The sequence below is a fragment of the Daktulosphaira vitifoliae genome, unplaced genomic scaffold (genome assembly GCF_025091365.1).
Source record: "Daktulosphaira vitifoliae isolate Bord-2020 unplaced genomic scaffold, ASM2509136v1 Scaffold_1, whole genome shotgun sequence".
Taxonomy (NCBI): Eukaryota; Metazoa; Arthropoda; class Insecta; order Hemiptera; family Phylloxeridae; genus Daktulosphaira; species Daktulosphaira vitifoliae.
In genome coordinates, this window is record NW_026099572.1 from 79,501,080 (window position 1) to 79,519,028 (window position 17,949).

The 17,949-nt window shown below is 27.0% G+C and overlaps 1 protein-coding gene across 6 annotated transcripts in view; it reads left to right on the top strand.

Moving 5' to 3' along the window:
* The window catches only part of LOC126897082 (polyamine-transporting ATPase 13A3-like), a 19,172-nt gene extending 3,027 nt beyond the window's left edge, over nucleotides 1–16,145 (top strand). The window contains exons 2-20 of one of the 6 annotated variants that reach the window (XM_050670500.1): nucleotides 2,010–2,226; nucleotides 2,295–2,326; nucleotides 4,028–4,200; nucleotides 4,291–4,428; nucleotides 4,491–4,594; nucleotides 4,651–4,818; nucleotides 4,880–4,950; nucleotides 5,020–5,138; nucleotides 5,202–5,358; nucleotides 5,436–5,640; nucleotides 6,422–6,638; nucleotides 6,701–7,002; nucleotides 7,067–7,267; nucleotides 7,395–7,586; nucleotides 7,666–7,930; nucleotides 7,984–8,226; nucleotides 13,161–13,306; nucleotides 14,738–14,966; nucleotides 15,024–16,145. In XM_050670500.1, coding sequence (XP_050526457.1) covers nucleotides 4,401–4,428; nucleotides 4,491–4,594; nucleotides 4,651–4,818; nucleotides 4,880–4,950; nucleotides 5,020–5,138; nucleotides 5,202–5,358; nucleotides 5,436–5,640; nucleotides 6,422–6,638; nucleotides 6,701–7,002; nucleotides 7,067–7,267; nucleotides 7,395–7,586; nucleotides 7,666–7,930; nucleotides 7,984–8,226; nucleotides 13,161–13,306; nucleotides 14,738–14,966; nucleotides 15,024–16,048 — 3,672 coding nt within the window. In that variant the 5' untranslated portion in view covers nucleotides 2,010–2,226; nucleotides 2,295–2,326; nucleotides 4,028–4,200; nucleotides 4,291–4,400 and the 3' untranslated portion in view covers nucleotides 16,049–16,145. Of the gene's footprint in view, nucleotides 1–2,009; nucleotides 2,227–2,294; nucleotides 2,327–2,529; nucleotides 2,790–4,027; nucleotides 4,201–4,290; nucleotides 4,429–4,490; nucleotides 4,595–4,650; nucleotides 4,819–4,879; nucleotides 4,951–5,019; nucleotides 5,139–5,201; nucleotides 5,359–5,435; nucleotides 5,641–6,421; nucleotides 6,639–6,700; nucleotides 7,003–7,066; nucleotides 7,268–7,394; nucleotides 7,587–7,665; nucleotides 7,931–7,983; nucleotides 8,227–13,160; nucleotides 13,307–14,737; nucleotides 14,967–15,023 lie in introns of those variants that run through there. The other 5 variants (XM_050670501.1, XM_050670497.1, XM_050670499.1 and 2 more) reach the window with 5 other exon arrangements.
* Nucleotides 16,146–17,949: the final 1,804 nt, after the last annotated feature.

Sequence of the window (17,949 nt, forward strand, 5' to 3'; positions counted from 1 at the left end):
TAATAAACTATTTATGTACAGTAAAACTTAAAACCATATTTTATTTAATCCTCCCCCTTTTATAATAGAATTAATTATGTGTTAAAGATATCACTTGGAAGTGATAATAAACACTTTTCTAAGTATTATAATACTGAGAAAATCCTGAGTATGCATTAATGGGTATAGCGAAAAAAAATATACACGAGTGAAGCAAGCCGATCATGAGAGCAATTTTAGCACAATCATAGAGTTGGCATACTTTCATAATGAAATATTTCCATTATTAACGTTTTTTTTCAGTATAGTGGATCAAAAGTACAATTTTTAACAACTATACTACACTTATACAATTTCTTAACTTAATACAATTTTTTTTAACAGTGAAATTATTTATAAAATGGGACTTATGAACAAATAAATTATTACATATAAGTACTAAAATGTATAAAAGGTACTATCCTAGAGGTGATACTTTGATTGTTGGGTTGGGTTTATAATGTAATGTTTAGTGCGTAGAATACATGTTAAATAATCGAAGAGTTTTAAAATAATCAAGTAAATCACTGTCAATATTATCTATATTTGTCCTAACTATGCCGCTCCTCACTATGCTGGTTTTTTAGTACAGTTTTTGTAAGTTTCAAAAATAAATAATTTACATTCTGTATTTTTTGAGGCTAAAGACAATGGGACAATTCGATTAGGATTATGACAATTATTTCAAAATTTAGATGGTTTTTTTTTTGACTACCTAACTGAGTGAAAAATTGTAATTTGTAAAATATTTGTAACTTTTTCTTTACTATTATTTGAATAATTATTTAAACAATGCTTGGGTGTTTAGTTAACTGAGTACCCAAGTATCATACGCGAAATCTAATTACACCATTGTCTTAGCCCAAAGTCTAAAAAAACACATAACGTTGAATAATGTGTTAAGGCTGTAAAATTTCTTTTTCAAACTCACAAAAAATAACGAAAATAAGTTTTTAAAAATAAAATTATAGTTTTTTTGGATTTTTTATTTTTAAGTATATCTTATTGTATTATTGTGCTTTTCCTGTTTTTTTTGACGTGTAAAAAGTACTAAAATATATTTTTAAATTCTTCATAAATATATCTTTCTATTGGTAGTAATTTCACAATTATGAAATCAACCCAAAAATAGTTTTAATGGAAAGATCAGTTATTTTTTTCTGTATATTACATATCAAATTGAAATTTAAAGTGTAGTATAGTTATGTAGTTTATTTATTTTGTTTATGATTTTTAAATATTCACCCGTGGTGAAAAAATATTTATATTACAAAAATTTAGTCATAATTTAAATTAGGCGTGGTAGTAAAAATCATTCTTACATATTTTCCCTCGCAAAAAATCATATAAAAAAAAAAAAAAAATTTGAAGGCTGTTAACAATTTTCCCATCCTCTTAAAAAATATTGTTTTACAACATTATATAGTGTTCAGGAAGTAAGAAATCAGGTGATACGATCACATATAAGTGATATTAAGTAGCGACGTAACACAAATTTCTTTTGTTCTGATTGTTTGCAATAATTTATTCGTTTCCTTACTTTTTGAACACTATATAATTTTTATTTGTACTGGTTCCCTAAACAAAAATGAGATTGCGTCAGGTCGCTAGCCGATGTAAAAATCCTGACAAATCAATAAAGTAGAGCAAAACCCAAATAATTGCTATAAAGATAAGGAGATATTAATATATATTATTTTCAACATTTTTGGACTTAGTCCTCAAAGCCCATCCCTAACTCTGTTACTGTTTCGTGAAAATATCATAAGCGCTATGAAAAGGTATATATCAAAATGACCAGTCCAATAAAGTCTAATCTGCCTATGTAAACGGTTAAACTTGACAGAAAAGACCCAAATTTTGCATACATTTTTTTTAATATCATTAAATTATACTCAGAAAAATTAAGAAAAAAAGTTTTCAGTTTTTTATAATGATTTAATTGGTTAATTAATGCTTAATTACTAATTAGTAATTATCTCAAAAACTAGAAATGGTGGAAAATATCTAAAGTCAGATTTGGAATCAGCGACCAAATTTCATATAGAATTCACAAAATATTATAGACAAAAAAATGGTTGTTACTCTGTGTAATATGTTAGACACCGTGTTTTATGCATTTAATTGTTCATGTGCATATAGATAACTTCAAACTGTGTATGATGAATAATAATATACCAACAGCTATTAATTGATGACTCGTTGCATGTAAGTTTAGTAAATGAGGTTGGATTCCTATAAACCACTATAAACGTTATGACTAATTAGAATTTTAGTTTGTAGCAGGTATAAGAACTCGATACTCTAAGTAAGTTCAAATACTGAATCTTTTATGTGTAAAAATAGATTATTGGGCATTGGATATAATGGCTAAACATAATTAATTAGCTAATTAATTAGTATACACATTTATGAATTTTAATCTTAAATCACACAACATTTTTATTTACATATTTACTAATAAATATTAATAGTAATCAAGGATTTTATTTATTATTTGTTAAATTTTTTAACTAAAAGGTAAAATTCGTGCCAGAATTTGACCTTGATTAAACTAAATTATAAAACTACCACAGAACTTATAAATGGTTTTAATTATAACTCATTGAACATCTACGCTTACGACTGTAAGTAAATTTTATTAAAATGATCCGTATATTACAATACTAAGCAGCTGGGCTGTAACAACAAACTAGTCTCTGACTATAGTCTTACAGTGTTTGGAAATATCAACAACAGTTTGTTGGAAATATACATCTCGTTAAGCTTTTGTAAGTAATCATTAGATTCGCAAATATCCCTTGATTATAGTTAAATATAAAAAAAAAACTTTTATAGAGATCTTAAATTATAACTATTTTACAATAAATTTGAAATATATAATTTTTTTTTTTAAATATTTATTTTTAGTTCATTAAAATTTCATTAGAGAACCATTATACTTTGTTCGCTTAATATGCATTATACTTGATTTATCTTTGTTAAATCTTTTATATCTCTTAAATATTATAAGAAAAAAATATTGTTTTTAGAAAATAATTTTTTACAAATCAATAATATTATCACAGTATTACATTTTGTAAACAATTTATTTATGATGTAATAGGTAGTCATACTTACTTTTAAGATTTTATTGTTAAATACCACATAGTAATTTATTGCATATTTTACGGTTATAAACCCATTTCATACATAGATAAAAATTAGTTCTTTACGTTGATTTCTTTTAGTATATTACTAATACTTGCTGATTGAAAAACATGTGCGTTTGTACTTATTCAATTTTTTTATTGTTACAAAGTCTAGTGTAAGAAGTATTTAAAGTTAAATTTTTAAAAACTTTTGAACATAAGCACATGTTCAATAGACAATAAAAATAAATGTTTTCATAAATTCAGGTATTTGTTGTATTGTTAATTTTTATAGTAAATACTTGAGCATTTTTAATCAACTTTTAACATTTTTTTACATTTTTATTAAACATTATGAAGGATTTTCTCAATTGCAAAAGATCGTTTATCAGAAAATGTATAATTTTTTCTATTAAAAATAACGATCTACTAGTGGCTAATACTATTTAAATATATTAATTAAAATTAAAAATTAAAAATATAAAACCCTTAATTATAAAGGCTACAAAAATATTTTAAGTAAAAACCCATGAATGCGTATTTTGACATCAAAAATATAATTTTCAGCGCTAATCAATTAATTATTAATATATTATGGAATAGTATATTATTAGTTATAGGGGGAGCAAACACTAGTCAATGACCCAGCTGTACCNAATATAATTTTCAGCGCTAATCAATTAATTATTAATATATTATGGAATAGTATATTATTAGTTATAGGGGGAGCAAACACTAGTCAATGACCCAGCTGTACCGATTTTTTTTTAATATTTTAATTTAATAAAGCAACTTAAAATGTGTAGTTAGATTTTTTTTTATAAATTTCCTTTGCCTTTAACATTTTTTTGATCAAATACAAAATATATAATTTTTAGAAGGAAAAAACTGATAAATGATTATTGGGAGACTTTATTTCCGTGATACTCTTAAAAGTATAGTTACGCATTTTATTGATTTTCCAATCGCGGCTTGAGATAAATGCAAACATATAATATTTCTACTATAAATTAAGATATTAATAGAAGTGCTGATATCTAGTCTAGCTAAGGTAATAATTATTGTAATCTTCGTACTAAATTAAAAGAATTTACTAAAATTCGATGTATATTCTATTTGTTCTTAAATTTTGTTAACATAGGTCTCGTCAGGAATTTGAACAGTACCAGAACGGCTCGTGAATGCCTGTACGTTTAATTGTTAATAAAAATAGACTTACACGTTCATTAGGAGTTTTAAAATTTCCTGATTATGGCATTAAATGAAAACTGCCCTAAAGGTAAATTATTTTATAAATTAGGTTAAAATAATTGTTATGATATACATGTATAAAATTTACAGGGGCAGTTTTCAAACAAAATGGCTCAAGTTATAATTTTAAGTTTAAGGTGAACTCAACACTTAAGGATAAAGCATTACTAAACGCTGACGAAGAAGATGAAATGGTGAGTATTTTGACATTGCATAATATTATGGTGCCTAATTAGTTTTTTTTAATTAGAAAATATTTGGCTATAAACGATGTATTCCATTGACGATTTTAATATGGATTTTTACCATTCTCTCTTTGGGTTTTTTACGTTTGTTATTTCATTGGTGGCCACACTGGGTATTATATGTGATGTTCAAAAGATGTCCTCTTGATGAAGCTGAACGTGTTCTTGTAGTTGTATGCTATTTAATCAAATGAAGTTATTGAGGTTTATATTTTAATAATCCTTATTTTTTAGGATAGTTACGAAGGAACACACAGGTCATATTTTGTAAAAAAAGTAATACACTTATCGATTGAAAATATTAAGTTAGTAATATAATAAACTTCTACAGACTTTTGGTTATTACTTTAGAACTTACTATTGTAAATTTTTAGCTATTATGATAATAAAGTGTTCTCAAAAGGTTGTAATGATTCAATAAATGCTGAAAAAATTCAATTAAAATCAGAAATAAAAACTATAAGAATTTATTTGAATGATGGTTCCTATCAGGGTATAATTAATTTTAATAATAATAATTATTTTTATTAAAAACGAATTAACTATAATAAATCAGATGTCAGTCATATAAGGGTAATAAATATCAAAAAAATTTCTTATGTATGGTGCCAGTCCCAAGGAATGTTTCAAAAACTTGTTGGGCTAGATCGTGGTTCAACGACTGCACATTTACACAATCTTAAGGGATATTCTGCTGATGAACAGTTTGTTAGGTAATGTATTTTAGGTACCATATTAGTATATAATTAATTAAAATTAGCTGTTTAACAAAAAATTATTTTTTTTATAGACGATTCATTTATGGTTTAAACACAATTGATATACCAATGCAAAGTATTATTACATTGATTGGATTAGAGATACTCAATCCATTGTACATTTTTCAAGCATTTTCTTTTGTTGTTTGGTTATCAGAAGGCTATGTGTATTATTTGGGAGCTATTGTAATTATGTCCTTGTTCGGAATTACTTCATCAGTTATTCAAACGCGAGAAGTAAGATTTTTATCATCATTTAGTATTAAAAAATGCATGTACGTATTAATTTTATACAATTATATTTTTTAATTAAATAATATAATTTTAAAACTCTGAATAAATTCAGTGGTTATATTTTAGATGCTCTAATTGCTTCTAGCTATGAGTGGATGATTTTACAAAAGTTTTAGTATTTATGTTTTTAGTACGAATCGTTTATTGTTAGAAGTACGATAAATTTCTGTTGTAAAAATAATTTTGAATATAAAGTCAGTTCCATGTCACTTGAGGTCAAATCACTTTTTGAAATTCAATTTTCCTTGACCTCTATTTACTTGAACCTTCATTCTAATTTTTCAAAATATGGCCTGCCATTTCCACAATTGACATGATGCTGAATTTAAAAGTGCTTTTAAAATTCTTAATCTTATCTATAGCTATGTCGTATTATTGCAATAAAAACGAAGAGTTAATAGTTGATTTTAACAAATATTAGCGATTATAATTGTATGCTCACATGTGTATTTTCGTTTTTAGTAAGAATTAAATTTGTATATTAACTTATTACTCACAGAATGGCTCTATTTAATATATATAATCATAATCAAGTTGTCTATACTTAACTGCTGAAAATACTTCGGTATATAGAAGTCTTAAATATGTCATAATCAGCAAAATAATAAAAAGTTAAAATTTTCGTTCAAAACGCGACCTGAATCTTGCACCTCGATTGAATAAGCAAATAAATATTGTTTTTTATTATTGTTTATTTATGGACTAATATGTTGTAATATTTTAGAACCAAAAAACTTTACGAAAAACAGTTCATTTTTCGGATAAAATAGTTGTATGTAGAAGAAAAGAAGATGAAAAGTTGGAAGCTTTGTATGAAGAAATTTCCACAACTAATTTGGTACCTGGTGATATTATTGTTATACCAAGGTATGGCTTTGAAGTTCCATGTGATGCTGCATTATTGTGTGGATCTTGTGTCGTAAACGAAAGCATGCTAACCGGTAAAAATCTACCAAATGTTTTTAAAGTATTCTTATTTAATTCAAATATTTCCATTTTGTAGGAGAAAGTGTACCTATAGTTAAAACAGCATTACCTAATAGGAATCTCTTGTATAATGAAAAAGAAGACATGAACCATACTCTTTTTTCTGGAACTAAAGTGCTTCAAGCAAGATATCATTCCGATAAAAAAATTCTAGCTGTTGTTTTAAGAACTGGATTTTTAACTGCTAAAGGTTCATTAGTTCGATCAATTTTATACCCACCGCCGACAGATTTTAGATTCGATAAAGATTCTTATAGATTTATTTGGATTTTGGCAATTATAGCTATTTCTGGGTCAATATACACCGCAATTACGAAAGTATACATGATCAATACAGTTATATTGACAATTGAAATAAACTCTAAAAAAAATTGTTTTTTAGGCTTCTAGGGGTCTAACTATAGTTGATATAATTGTAAAGTCGTTAGATTTGCTTACAATTGTTATCCCTCCAGCACTTCCAGCAGCCATGACAGTTGGGAAAATGTATGCTTTAAGGAGACTCCAAAAATACCAAATTTCCTGCATTAACTCAAGAGTTATAAATGTATCAGGTTCTATAGACTGCATATGTTTTGATAAAGTATGATTATAATTAAAAATGTAATAAAACTAATATAATTGGTGAAAAGTTTCTCTAATCACCAAACATGTTTTTCTTAAGATTCATCAAGAAAATAAATAAATTAAAATTCTTATGTTTCGTTCAGACTGGTACACTAACAGAAGATGGATTAGATATGTGGGGAATCGTACCCATAGAGTCAAGTGAAGAGCTTGGATTACCATTAAGAAATGTTTCTACATTGTCTAATGATCATCCGCTAAAAATAGGCATGGCTACTTGTCATTCGTTGACTCTTTTGAATTCAATTGTTTTAGGAGATCCGCTTGATATAAAAGTAGGTAATTATAATTTCATTAATAAATATTTTTTTTTCCATTTATATCATGATACAACTAATAATGGATAATCTACAGATGTTTGAGTCTACTGAATGGAGTATAGAAGAGATGGATGTTTTTGATACTTCGAAATTTGACGTTATAATATCAACAGTTGTACGTCCACCATCCCTACTAGAAGAAGAAAATACCACAGAAATAGGTCTTATACATCAGTTTCATTTTTCATCGTCTTTGCAAAGAATGAGTATGATAACTAAAGTATTTAGGGATCCACGTTACGTTGTTTATTCTAAAGGATCACCAGAAATGATACAGTCATTATGCATTCCAAATACAGGTAGCTTGTTGAACTAATTAAAAGTAAATAGTGTTAGATATTGGATTTTTTAGTGCCGGTTCACACTAATAATGTATTAAGAGGGTATACAGAAGAAGGTTATCGAGTGATTGCCATTGCATACAAAGTATTGGAAGAAAGTAATTTTGTTGAGATACTAAAATTGAGACGGGAGGAAGTTGAATGCGATTTGATTTTTGCCGGTCTTGTAATTTTAGAAAATCGGCTAAAAAATCAGACTACTCCAGTAATTGAAGAACTTCAAGGAGCTGACATAAAAATTGTTATGTTGACTGGTTAGTATAGTTAAAATTTGTTTTAATATTTACCGAAAAATATTTCTATATTTCAATATTTTTTTGTTCTAGTTTATTTTAAATTTATTGTAGTTTGATTCGTATCAACAGACTAACAGGGACACTAGGGTGGCCCTCAAAAATCGAATGTCTTTTTTTTTTTTACGCTACCCCTTAATTTTTTTTTAATAGTCAAAAAAATGAGCTGTGCAAAATTTGGGACTGATCCATAAAGGTTAACCCGTGCCCCCGGGCCTATTAAGTTGAGTCAAATTTAATAGAAATAGCTGATCTATGTCTCATAACTTTTTTTCTCTTAACTTAGAATTATAAAAGTAAAACTCAAGTAAAGGAAAACCTAACAAAATTTATTGTATTATTACATTGTGTCGTATTACTGTATCAATTTTGGTTTACTGAATTGCTTTAAGATAGTTCTAATTGTATTATCATTAAAGATAAATATATTTGTGTTATTTTCATTCGACTGACATAAATTGTGCGGTATAAATGCAGCAGACAGTTTTTGGACACAGTTTTTTTAATCATATTTTACTTGTTTATTGTTACATATTAAATGTAATTAAAATTATTGTATTATTAAATTTTTCGATTAAAGAAAATAATTTATTTTTTAGTTATCAGTTATGCTTTTTGATTAATATTTTTTTACCAATAAATTATATCTAATTGAGATCTCCCTGTAAGTGTATAATCTGAATGTTAATCATATCTTAGAAAAAAAATCTGATTTTATTATAACATAATTTTTTTTATAAAATATTTTACTTGTTATTAACAATTTTTAATTTATTTTGTGTAAAATAATAATAACTTTAAAACAAAATATTTTACACAATAATTAAAGTAGAAAATTAAATTACATTAAATTACTAAATATTTCTTGTTAATGTACTTTTTTTACAATTAAGAAATTTTTTCCGATAATCACTTACTATTTGTAAAACGTATTGTTTCTGCTCTTCATTTGTAGTTAATATATTGTTATAGTCTTCGATTAATTTAATCCCACGCTCGGCTGTATCATTAACGACTCGTAATTTGCTTATTGTATTTAAAGCATTTATGTAACTATTGTACGCACTCTAAAATGATGGATCAATTTTCAAAAAATCAATGTTCAGATTAAATAGTTTAAAAAAAATCTAACGTTTTATTTGATACAAAATATTCAATATCTTTTTTTACAAAATCGGCTATATCGGATTCGTTTAATTTCAGACGTTTCGATGACTGACTTGACGTTGAATTAAGTTGAGCGACCATTTTTAGCGACCAATAGAACGACAAACGTTTTATTTTTTCAACACAATTTCTTTCCAACATAGTTGAGATCCGCGCCTTATCCCAAAAAATCATAACTTCACGTAAAACAAACAACGCACTTTGTCGAACACTTAATTTTACAACTCTTAAATTAAAAAGCAATGTTTTCAACACTTGTAAATTAGATGATAATTTACTACCAGTTATTTCGTAGGAATAATTACCAATAAAATAAATATTAGTTCGTAATACTTTAAAAGACATCTTTAAGAGCTATAATAGTGTACCATTGTGACTAAAACTTATCATTTAATATGTAACAATAAACAGGTAAAATATGATTAAACCCCGAGTCGAAATTTAACGCATCAGTAGCACATCTAGATTGTCAATTCTATTGTTTTCTTTCAAGTAGGACAATTTTAGCCCATCAGTAGCATTTCAGAGGTCATCACTAACAGCTTAGTGTCCCAAAATGGATAAAATACCAAAAATTAAGCACATCAATAACGCATCAAATTTGTAATTTTCAACTTTACTGTAAAATAACGTTTCAAAAACTTATCAAAATCATAAAAATTTTAAAATCGAGTTAGCATTTCATTAACACATCAAAGTTTTCAATACTTATAAAATAACTTTTCTAAAATCCTAATAAAAATAATATTTATTTATTTAATAAAAGTTTACATTTACTTTATCAAGTTTTTACAGTATGTTTATGAATTTCGATTATAATTAGGATATGTATGAGGTATGTATGCATATATTGAGGAATTTATTAAACAAATAAATAATTATTCTTCTTTATCTTAAATATTTATATTTATTCTAATTCCGTGCTGTTTATGGGACAACTAATGTACTTTTTATTATTTACATTCATATAAATACATATATCTAAAAGGTTTTCAATTGAAACAATTGAATAGTTCTTTGTGTACGTGCAGTTTAAATTCAAATTAAATTGAATAAAAAGGAAAATTTCTCATATAACATGTATTATTGATATTATTATTATTATTATTATTATTTGTGATGTTTTTGAAACGCTAGTGAAATGCTAATTTTCAAGAATAGCGCATCAACAGCATTTCAAAGTCCTCAAGTTTAGGCTATCAATAACGCATCTAACCTGGGCAATCCCGAATAACTGCAATTTGGAAGTGTTATTGATGTGCTAAATATCATTGAGCGAGGTACTTTTAAGACTATCACTAGCGCATCAAACGTCTCAATTTTTGAAAACTTTGAGATGCTATTGATGTGTTAAATTTTGACTCGGGACGTGTCCAAAAACTGTCTGCTGCATTTATACCGCACAATTTATGTCAGTCGAATGAAAATAACACAAATATATTTATCTATAATGATAATACAATTAGAACTATCTTAAAGCAATTCAGTAAACCAAAATTGATACAGTAATACGGACACAATGTAATCATACAATAAATTTTGTTAGGTTTGTAATTAATCATTTATTAACTGTCCATAAAATAATAAATCTAATATAATTATCGTATTTGGCATAAAAAATTAAACTTTTAGAACCTTTTTTTAAACGAATATGCGTTTTCCAAAGAATAAAATGAAATTAAATAAGTAAAAATCAACAAAATCCGTTATAATATATTTTTAAGACTTTTACATGTTTTTTACTGTATGTAGTGTTTTTGTGGGCTATTTATTGAGAAAACAACATTGAAGTTATTATTTTTGAATTTCTTGTAAAATTTCCTTTACTTGAGTTTTACTTTTATAATTCTAAGTTAAGAGAAAAAAAAGTTATGGGACATAGATAAGCTATTTCTATTAAATTTAACTCTTCGACTCAACTTAATAGGCCCGGGGGCACGGGTTAACCTTTATGGATCAGTCCCAAATTTTGCATATCTTATTTTTTTGACTATTAAAAAAAAATTATGGGGTAGCGTAAAAAAAAAAAGACATTCGATTTTTGAGGGCCACTAAAAAATTTTACGATGATAGTTCAATTATAGCGCCATCCTGAAACAGTCTACTCTATCTTACTTTTTTTTAATATAATATAATGAAATTCAGTATTAGAGAAGAGGTTTAAGCATCTAATAAAATCAATATTTTATCAATTTAATTTTGATGACGTTAAAATAACTCTTAATTTCTTTAATCTAGACAAATTAAAGCTATTTCAATATGCTTTAAGACCAAATAAGAAAAAATATACGAAAACACATTTCACTTATATGATTTATATAGTAAAACTTCGATTAACTGTCACCATCGAGACCATGACAGTGACGGTTAACCTAATACAAAAAATATATTTAATAAAATAAAAATCAGCCCATGCACTAGATAATTTGAAAATAGCATATTTTATGTTATAGTTTTTATAAAAAATTTTTACATCTAAAACTTACTCAGATAATAATAAATTTTCGATGAAATATTTTCTGTATTGACACTTCATATTTTCAATTATTGGTTCATTGAATATATTAGGGGAGTTGTTTTTGCTGGTAAAAATAGATATGTTCTTTTGCCAATCATCACTTTTCAATTTATTAAAGTTGGTTATTGGGACATTATGCTAGTAATAGTAATGCTTCCTGTGATAACTGATTTTCAGTAAGATGAACTTTCACTTGTGCCACAAAACTTTATGAAACCAATCCGAAAAAATGGTTTCTGCTTTTATCAATTTTATACACAACATTCAGTGTATATTATATAAAACAAACTAATAATAAAGATCCGCACACCCCAAATACTCATTAAGTGATTATTTTATAAAAAAAGGATTAAATTCTTTTAGTTTTGTCATTGGAAAATCCATTGTATTATTTTTTAATTTTATTAAAATATTTTATATAATGACAAAGTTTAGAAATTTTTTTTTATACCCTATCCCTGTAGAAAGTATACTTACTTTCTGGCAGTTGTTAGAGGCGATTAATGAGGTTGCATCAGTTCGACAGCCAAAGTAAAATTTTTGTCAAAAAGTATGAGTAGTCCCAAACAAAACTTAGGCGAATTGTTCCATCTCGGAAATAATCCTTGACTTTTAATGAGCGCCCATACATATGCTATAGGTGCAAGAGTTTAGCGTATTCAGAAAAAGAGATAATATCCGAATAGAGTGAGAAGAGAATGTGGCCATTGTCACCAGGCTAACAGCCGGTCTAACCCGCATTAGATGTTTCATATAAAAAAAATTGTTTTGCCCCCGCACCTATTTCCCCCATGAACACTTAATTAGCATTCTCACCTTAACGTTGGTATGCTAAAATAAGCACTTTTTTAAGAATCGAATATGCTATAGGTATTCGAGTTAAGCGCAATAAGACAGAGGGGAACACCGAGCCAAGTCGAAAGAAACCCAACTACACAAATATACGGTCTGACTCACCACAAAAAATATTTCACATCAAAATTATAATTTGTGAAATTACTTTATTAATATATTATTTTATAGCATATACACATTGAAGCATTCCATCACAGTCATTATAATCACTGTTAGATTTCAATTTATACTATTCTCAAATATGCTTAGTTTCTATTACAGTGGATTCTGACTGATTTAACTTATTATTTTCATTTATAATATAATATTAAGTTTTTAATTTACACATTCATGACAAAAATGGTATGTATTTCAGGTGACAATATTTTAACTGCTGTTAGTGTGGCGAAAGAATGTGGTATAGTTCCACCATCAAAAACAATTGTAGATGTAACAGCCGATGAAAGAGACGAACAAAATCCTAAAATTTATTACACAGCTAGTGGTATTACTTTACCTTTGGTATGTTATAATGGTCAAAAGTTAAAGTAAATATACAGAGTGATCGGTTTATCATAAACTACTAGATTACTCTCAAAATAAATACAATATTGAAAAAAAATTTTGCTTTTAGATTCGATACGAAGCTGAAAAGGTATTAATTTTTCAATGATGTGTGTTTTTTTTTGTATCTGTTACCACTTTTTCTCAGCTCTCACTGAACCGATTTTTTTCAACAATTCATCAAAAGATCACATATCGTATCTAGTCGAAGACATTACCCTTAAAAATTGAAAAAATTTCCTTCGTTCCCTGTAAATAGGGGAAATCACCAAAAAAATTACAAATTTAAAAATCGCTAATTTTCGAAAAATTTTCAATTTTTTTTATTTAAAATTGACATAACTTTTTTAAATATAACCAAATCAATATAATTAATTTTTTTATAGATGCATGATGTCTTTACCTATCATTTGATATATTTTTTTTGTAAATCTGATCCTTTACCTACCCACAGTGGGGGATTTAAAATGACAACTTTATCACAAAAAATTAACTTTTGAAAGCGTTCCGAAACGTCTGACACTTTTATATATATCTTAAATTAAAGCTAATGTAATGTACTGTATTATGGAAAAAAGAAATTTTGGACTTTATTTTGTCTTCATGGTGAAAATGACTACCAAATGCTATTTTTGTGAGAAAATTCTCGATTTTATTTTTTACATTTTTAACTTTATAATGCTATAACTTATTGAAAAGTGTATTGATACAAATATTTTATGAGAAATAATATTTATATTATCATTTGACATACTTTTTCTTAATCAGGATATTACATTACATTAGCTTTAATTTAAGATATATATAAAAGTGTCAGACGTTTCGGAACACGTTCAAAAGTTAAGTTGAAAAAGTTAATTTTTTGTGAAAAAGTTGTCATTTTAAATCCTCCATTGTGGGAAGGTAAAGAATCAGATTTATAAAAAAAATATACCATATGATAAGTAAAGACATCAAGCATCTATAAAAAAAAATGTTATTGATTTGTTCATTTTTAAGATAGTTATGACAGTTTTAAGTAAAAATAATTAAAAAATTAAAAAATTTTTGAAAATTAGCGATTTTAAAATTTGTAATTTTTTGTAGGTTTCCCCATTTACGGGGAACGAGAAAATTTTTTCAATTTTTAAGGGTAATGTCTTCGACTAGATACGATTTTTGATCTTTTGATGTATTGTTGATAAAAATCGGTTCGGTGAGAGCTGAGAAAAAGTGGTAATAGATACAAAAAAAACACACATCCTAGTAAAATTAATACCTTCTCTGCTTCGCATCGAATCTAAAAGCAAAATTTTTTTTCAATATTTTATTTATTTTGAGTGTAATCTAGTGATTTATGATAAATTGACCTGTTTACATGTAATTGACTAAATTGTTATTTTTATAAAGAGATCCAGTTTAATTTTAAATAAATTAAATGGGTGTGATATTGAGTCAGAAGGTCGTATTATTGGGGATTATAGTTTTGCTTTGACTGGTCGAACTTGGGCAATAATTAGAGATAAATTTCCGGATCTTCTGCCAAAGATACTTGTAAAAGGAGCGATTTTTGCTAGAATGACATCAGAACATAAGCAACAATTGGTAAAAGAGTTACAAAATATTGGTTATCATGTTGGTATGTAACATAATTATTCATGTATAATAAATATTTTGAACCAAAATATCATTTTAGCTATGTGTGGCGATGGAGCAAATGACTGTGGAGCATTAAGAGCTGCTCATGTAGGTGTTTCCTTATCTGAAGCAGAATCTTCGGTTGCTTCTCCTTTCACATCACATAAGGCAGATATTTCATGTATGCCATTAATAATTCGCCAAGGTAGAGCAGCATTAGTAACTTCATTTGGTGTCTTTAAATTTATGGTGCTCTATAGTTTATTAGAATTTACTTCAACGTTTATTTTATACAACATAGACAGTAATTTAACTGATTTTGAATTTTTGTTCATTGATGTTGGTTTAGTGGTGAACTTCATGTTTTTCTTTGGCAGAAACCAAGCATTTAAAGGATCATTATTCAGAAAACCTCCATTAACAAGGTTACTTTCATTTGTACCTTTATTCTCAATGGTTGCAAATCTCTTTGTGTTGGTTTTGACCCAAATTTTATCATTTTATTTAATACAACAGTTTTTATGGTTTAAACCATTTCACTTCACGCAGCCTTTAGAGTATAAGTGCTATGAAAATTATGCAGTTTACTCCATTTCTCAGTTTCAGTATATAATTTTGGCTTTTATATTTTCGTACGGAAAACCTTATCGAGTGCCAATTTACAAAAACAAAGTTTTCTTTTTTTCTTTATTAACAATGACCCTTGTTTGTACTTTTATAACAGTTTTTCCTACCAATTGGGTCAAAAATATACTGCAATTAGAATATCCTCCTAAGATTGATTTCCCTATATTAATTATTGCTTTAGCAATAGTTGATTGCATAGTATGTTTAATCATAGAATACTTTATTGTTGACTATTTATTGACAAAAAAATTTAAAATGACATCATATGAATCAAATAGTGAATATAAATACCAATTAGTTAAACACGAGCTTGATTCTTCTCCTGGATGGCCACCAATTTGTAAACATCAACCAATGATTATATCTTCATCATTAGAGTGTATGCGAAAATCTGAAATTAATACTGCACAATTAGAACGTCAAGAAAGACTTACGACAAACATAACCAAATTATAGTTTTTTTTAAATAAATACAATTATTTTATTAATGTATCAAAACAATATTTAATTTAACTGTCGTTAAATTTAAATAAACATAATCTTTATTAATGAATTTCTTGTAATTTAAGTATAATATTTAAATCTAGCATTCATATTATTAAATGGTAGAGTATACTTAAAACTATTTATTTGTTTATCTTTCAAAAACAAATTTTCATATAGTTGTTGTAAACCACCATATCCTATACAAAAATTGGCAAATTTATTTTGAAGTTTTATGTAATAGAGTAGGGGCGTAGTGTGGTGTAGCAAACACTTCAATTACTACCAAGCACTGATACGGATGTGGACTGATAAGCCAGGGGAACTAGGGTACATTAATTGTGGTGGTCTAGCTTGTTTTAAAAAAATTTTTCATCCTTTTATGGCAAGAAAAAAAAGACAAATTTTATAAATCGGATTACGTAAATAATAAATGCCTTAATTTCTCTATAGACAGTGGCCCAAGTGGTAATTGACCCCTTGCCCCCGTGATCTGTCCGCTCTTGCTCTGAAATCCAGCTTCGCTTACCGATGATAGTTACTCCAATGGGTTATCGAAAGTCAATTTAATTTGTGGCAAATATTATATTCCATAAGATAATAGAAAAGCGGGAAACTACCACACATAGGAATTCTCAAGATTCATCAGTCCTATCTTCAATTGGATGTCGTAAACCAACTTAATGTTAAAAAAAGAAAGTAGTTAGGTAATAAACACTAATAAACATAAAATTGGTGTACATTGGCTTAACTTGGAGACAGGGAGCTTTGTCACATAATTAACGAATAAACTCCCACAAGCTTAGGTATTTATGTTTATTGTTATATAAAATGGAGCGTGGTGTGGCGCGGTGGTCACGCTAGATTAGACAAAACTCTTGTGTTAAGTCGCGCCTATCGCCGTAGGTGAACGGATGGATGACTATGCGTGCGCTTTTACGGTGGCAAAAAAGCACCATGTTCCCAGTACAGAAGAGAACGGGAAACCATTGCACTTAATTTCCCAGGATATAAAAAAACTATGACAAGGCCTTAGCCTTTAGAAAAAAGAAGAAGAAAAAAGTTATATATAAATATCTTTTAGGGGAAGAAAGATAAAAATAACCTCTTCGAAAATTTTATTTTAGATGGGCCAAGGGCGGTATACAGTACCTTGCTATGTTATTTGACCCAAACAAAAATAATGATATGAAGCGTATCTTAAAAGTTTTAATCCTTATAATTGCAATAATATACTGTTTTTTATGATATTTTTATCTGAAATCAAAGCAATTGTTAACGAGTAAAACAAATAATTTGGCAGAACAGTTCAAATTACCGTTAAGATGATATTTGACAATAGGTTACGCCTGTGGTCATTACGCATCTGCATAACGTCAGCAGACAAAAGTTGTGGAAAACTTGCATAAATTGCAGGTCTGTTATACAGATTACAAATAAATATAAAAACAAGGTTTAAAGATCAGTAATCATGTATACTACCAACAGTGATGTGTTGATAAGTGGTTTAAATATTCAGAAAAAGCTTTACAGAAACTTATCGAGAATAAAAGTATGAGTGATAGTAAGGTATATCAAACGAACTCTTGCAATATTAGTTAATTGAAGTTCATGTGAAATATAATTAAAATTGACCACTCACAATTAAATATTAATTTAAAACTAAAATATATAAACTATTTAATTCATATAGCCACAAAAACTACTACAAAATTCAACTTTTTTAAGAAAAAAATTATTACTATCACTAAAAATGTACAAGTTATTAAAATCCAGTATTTAAAACCCAAACTTAAATTTGTGTTGACCTCTTAAGTTATCATTATGAATGAAATCTTTGATACGTGTTTTTATAACATTTTTTTACAAAAAGA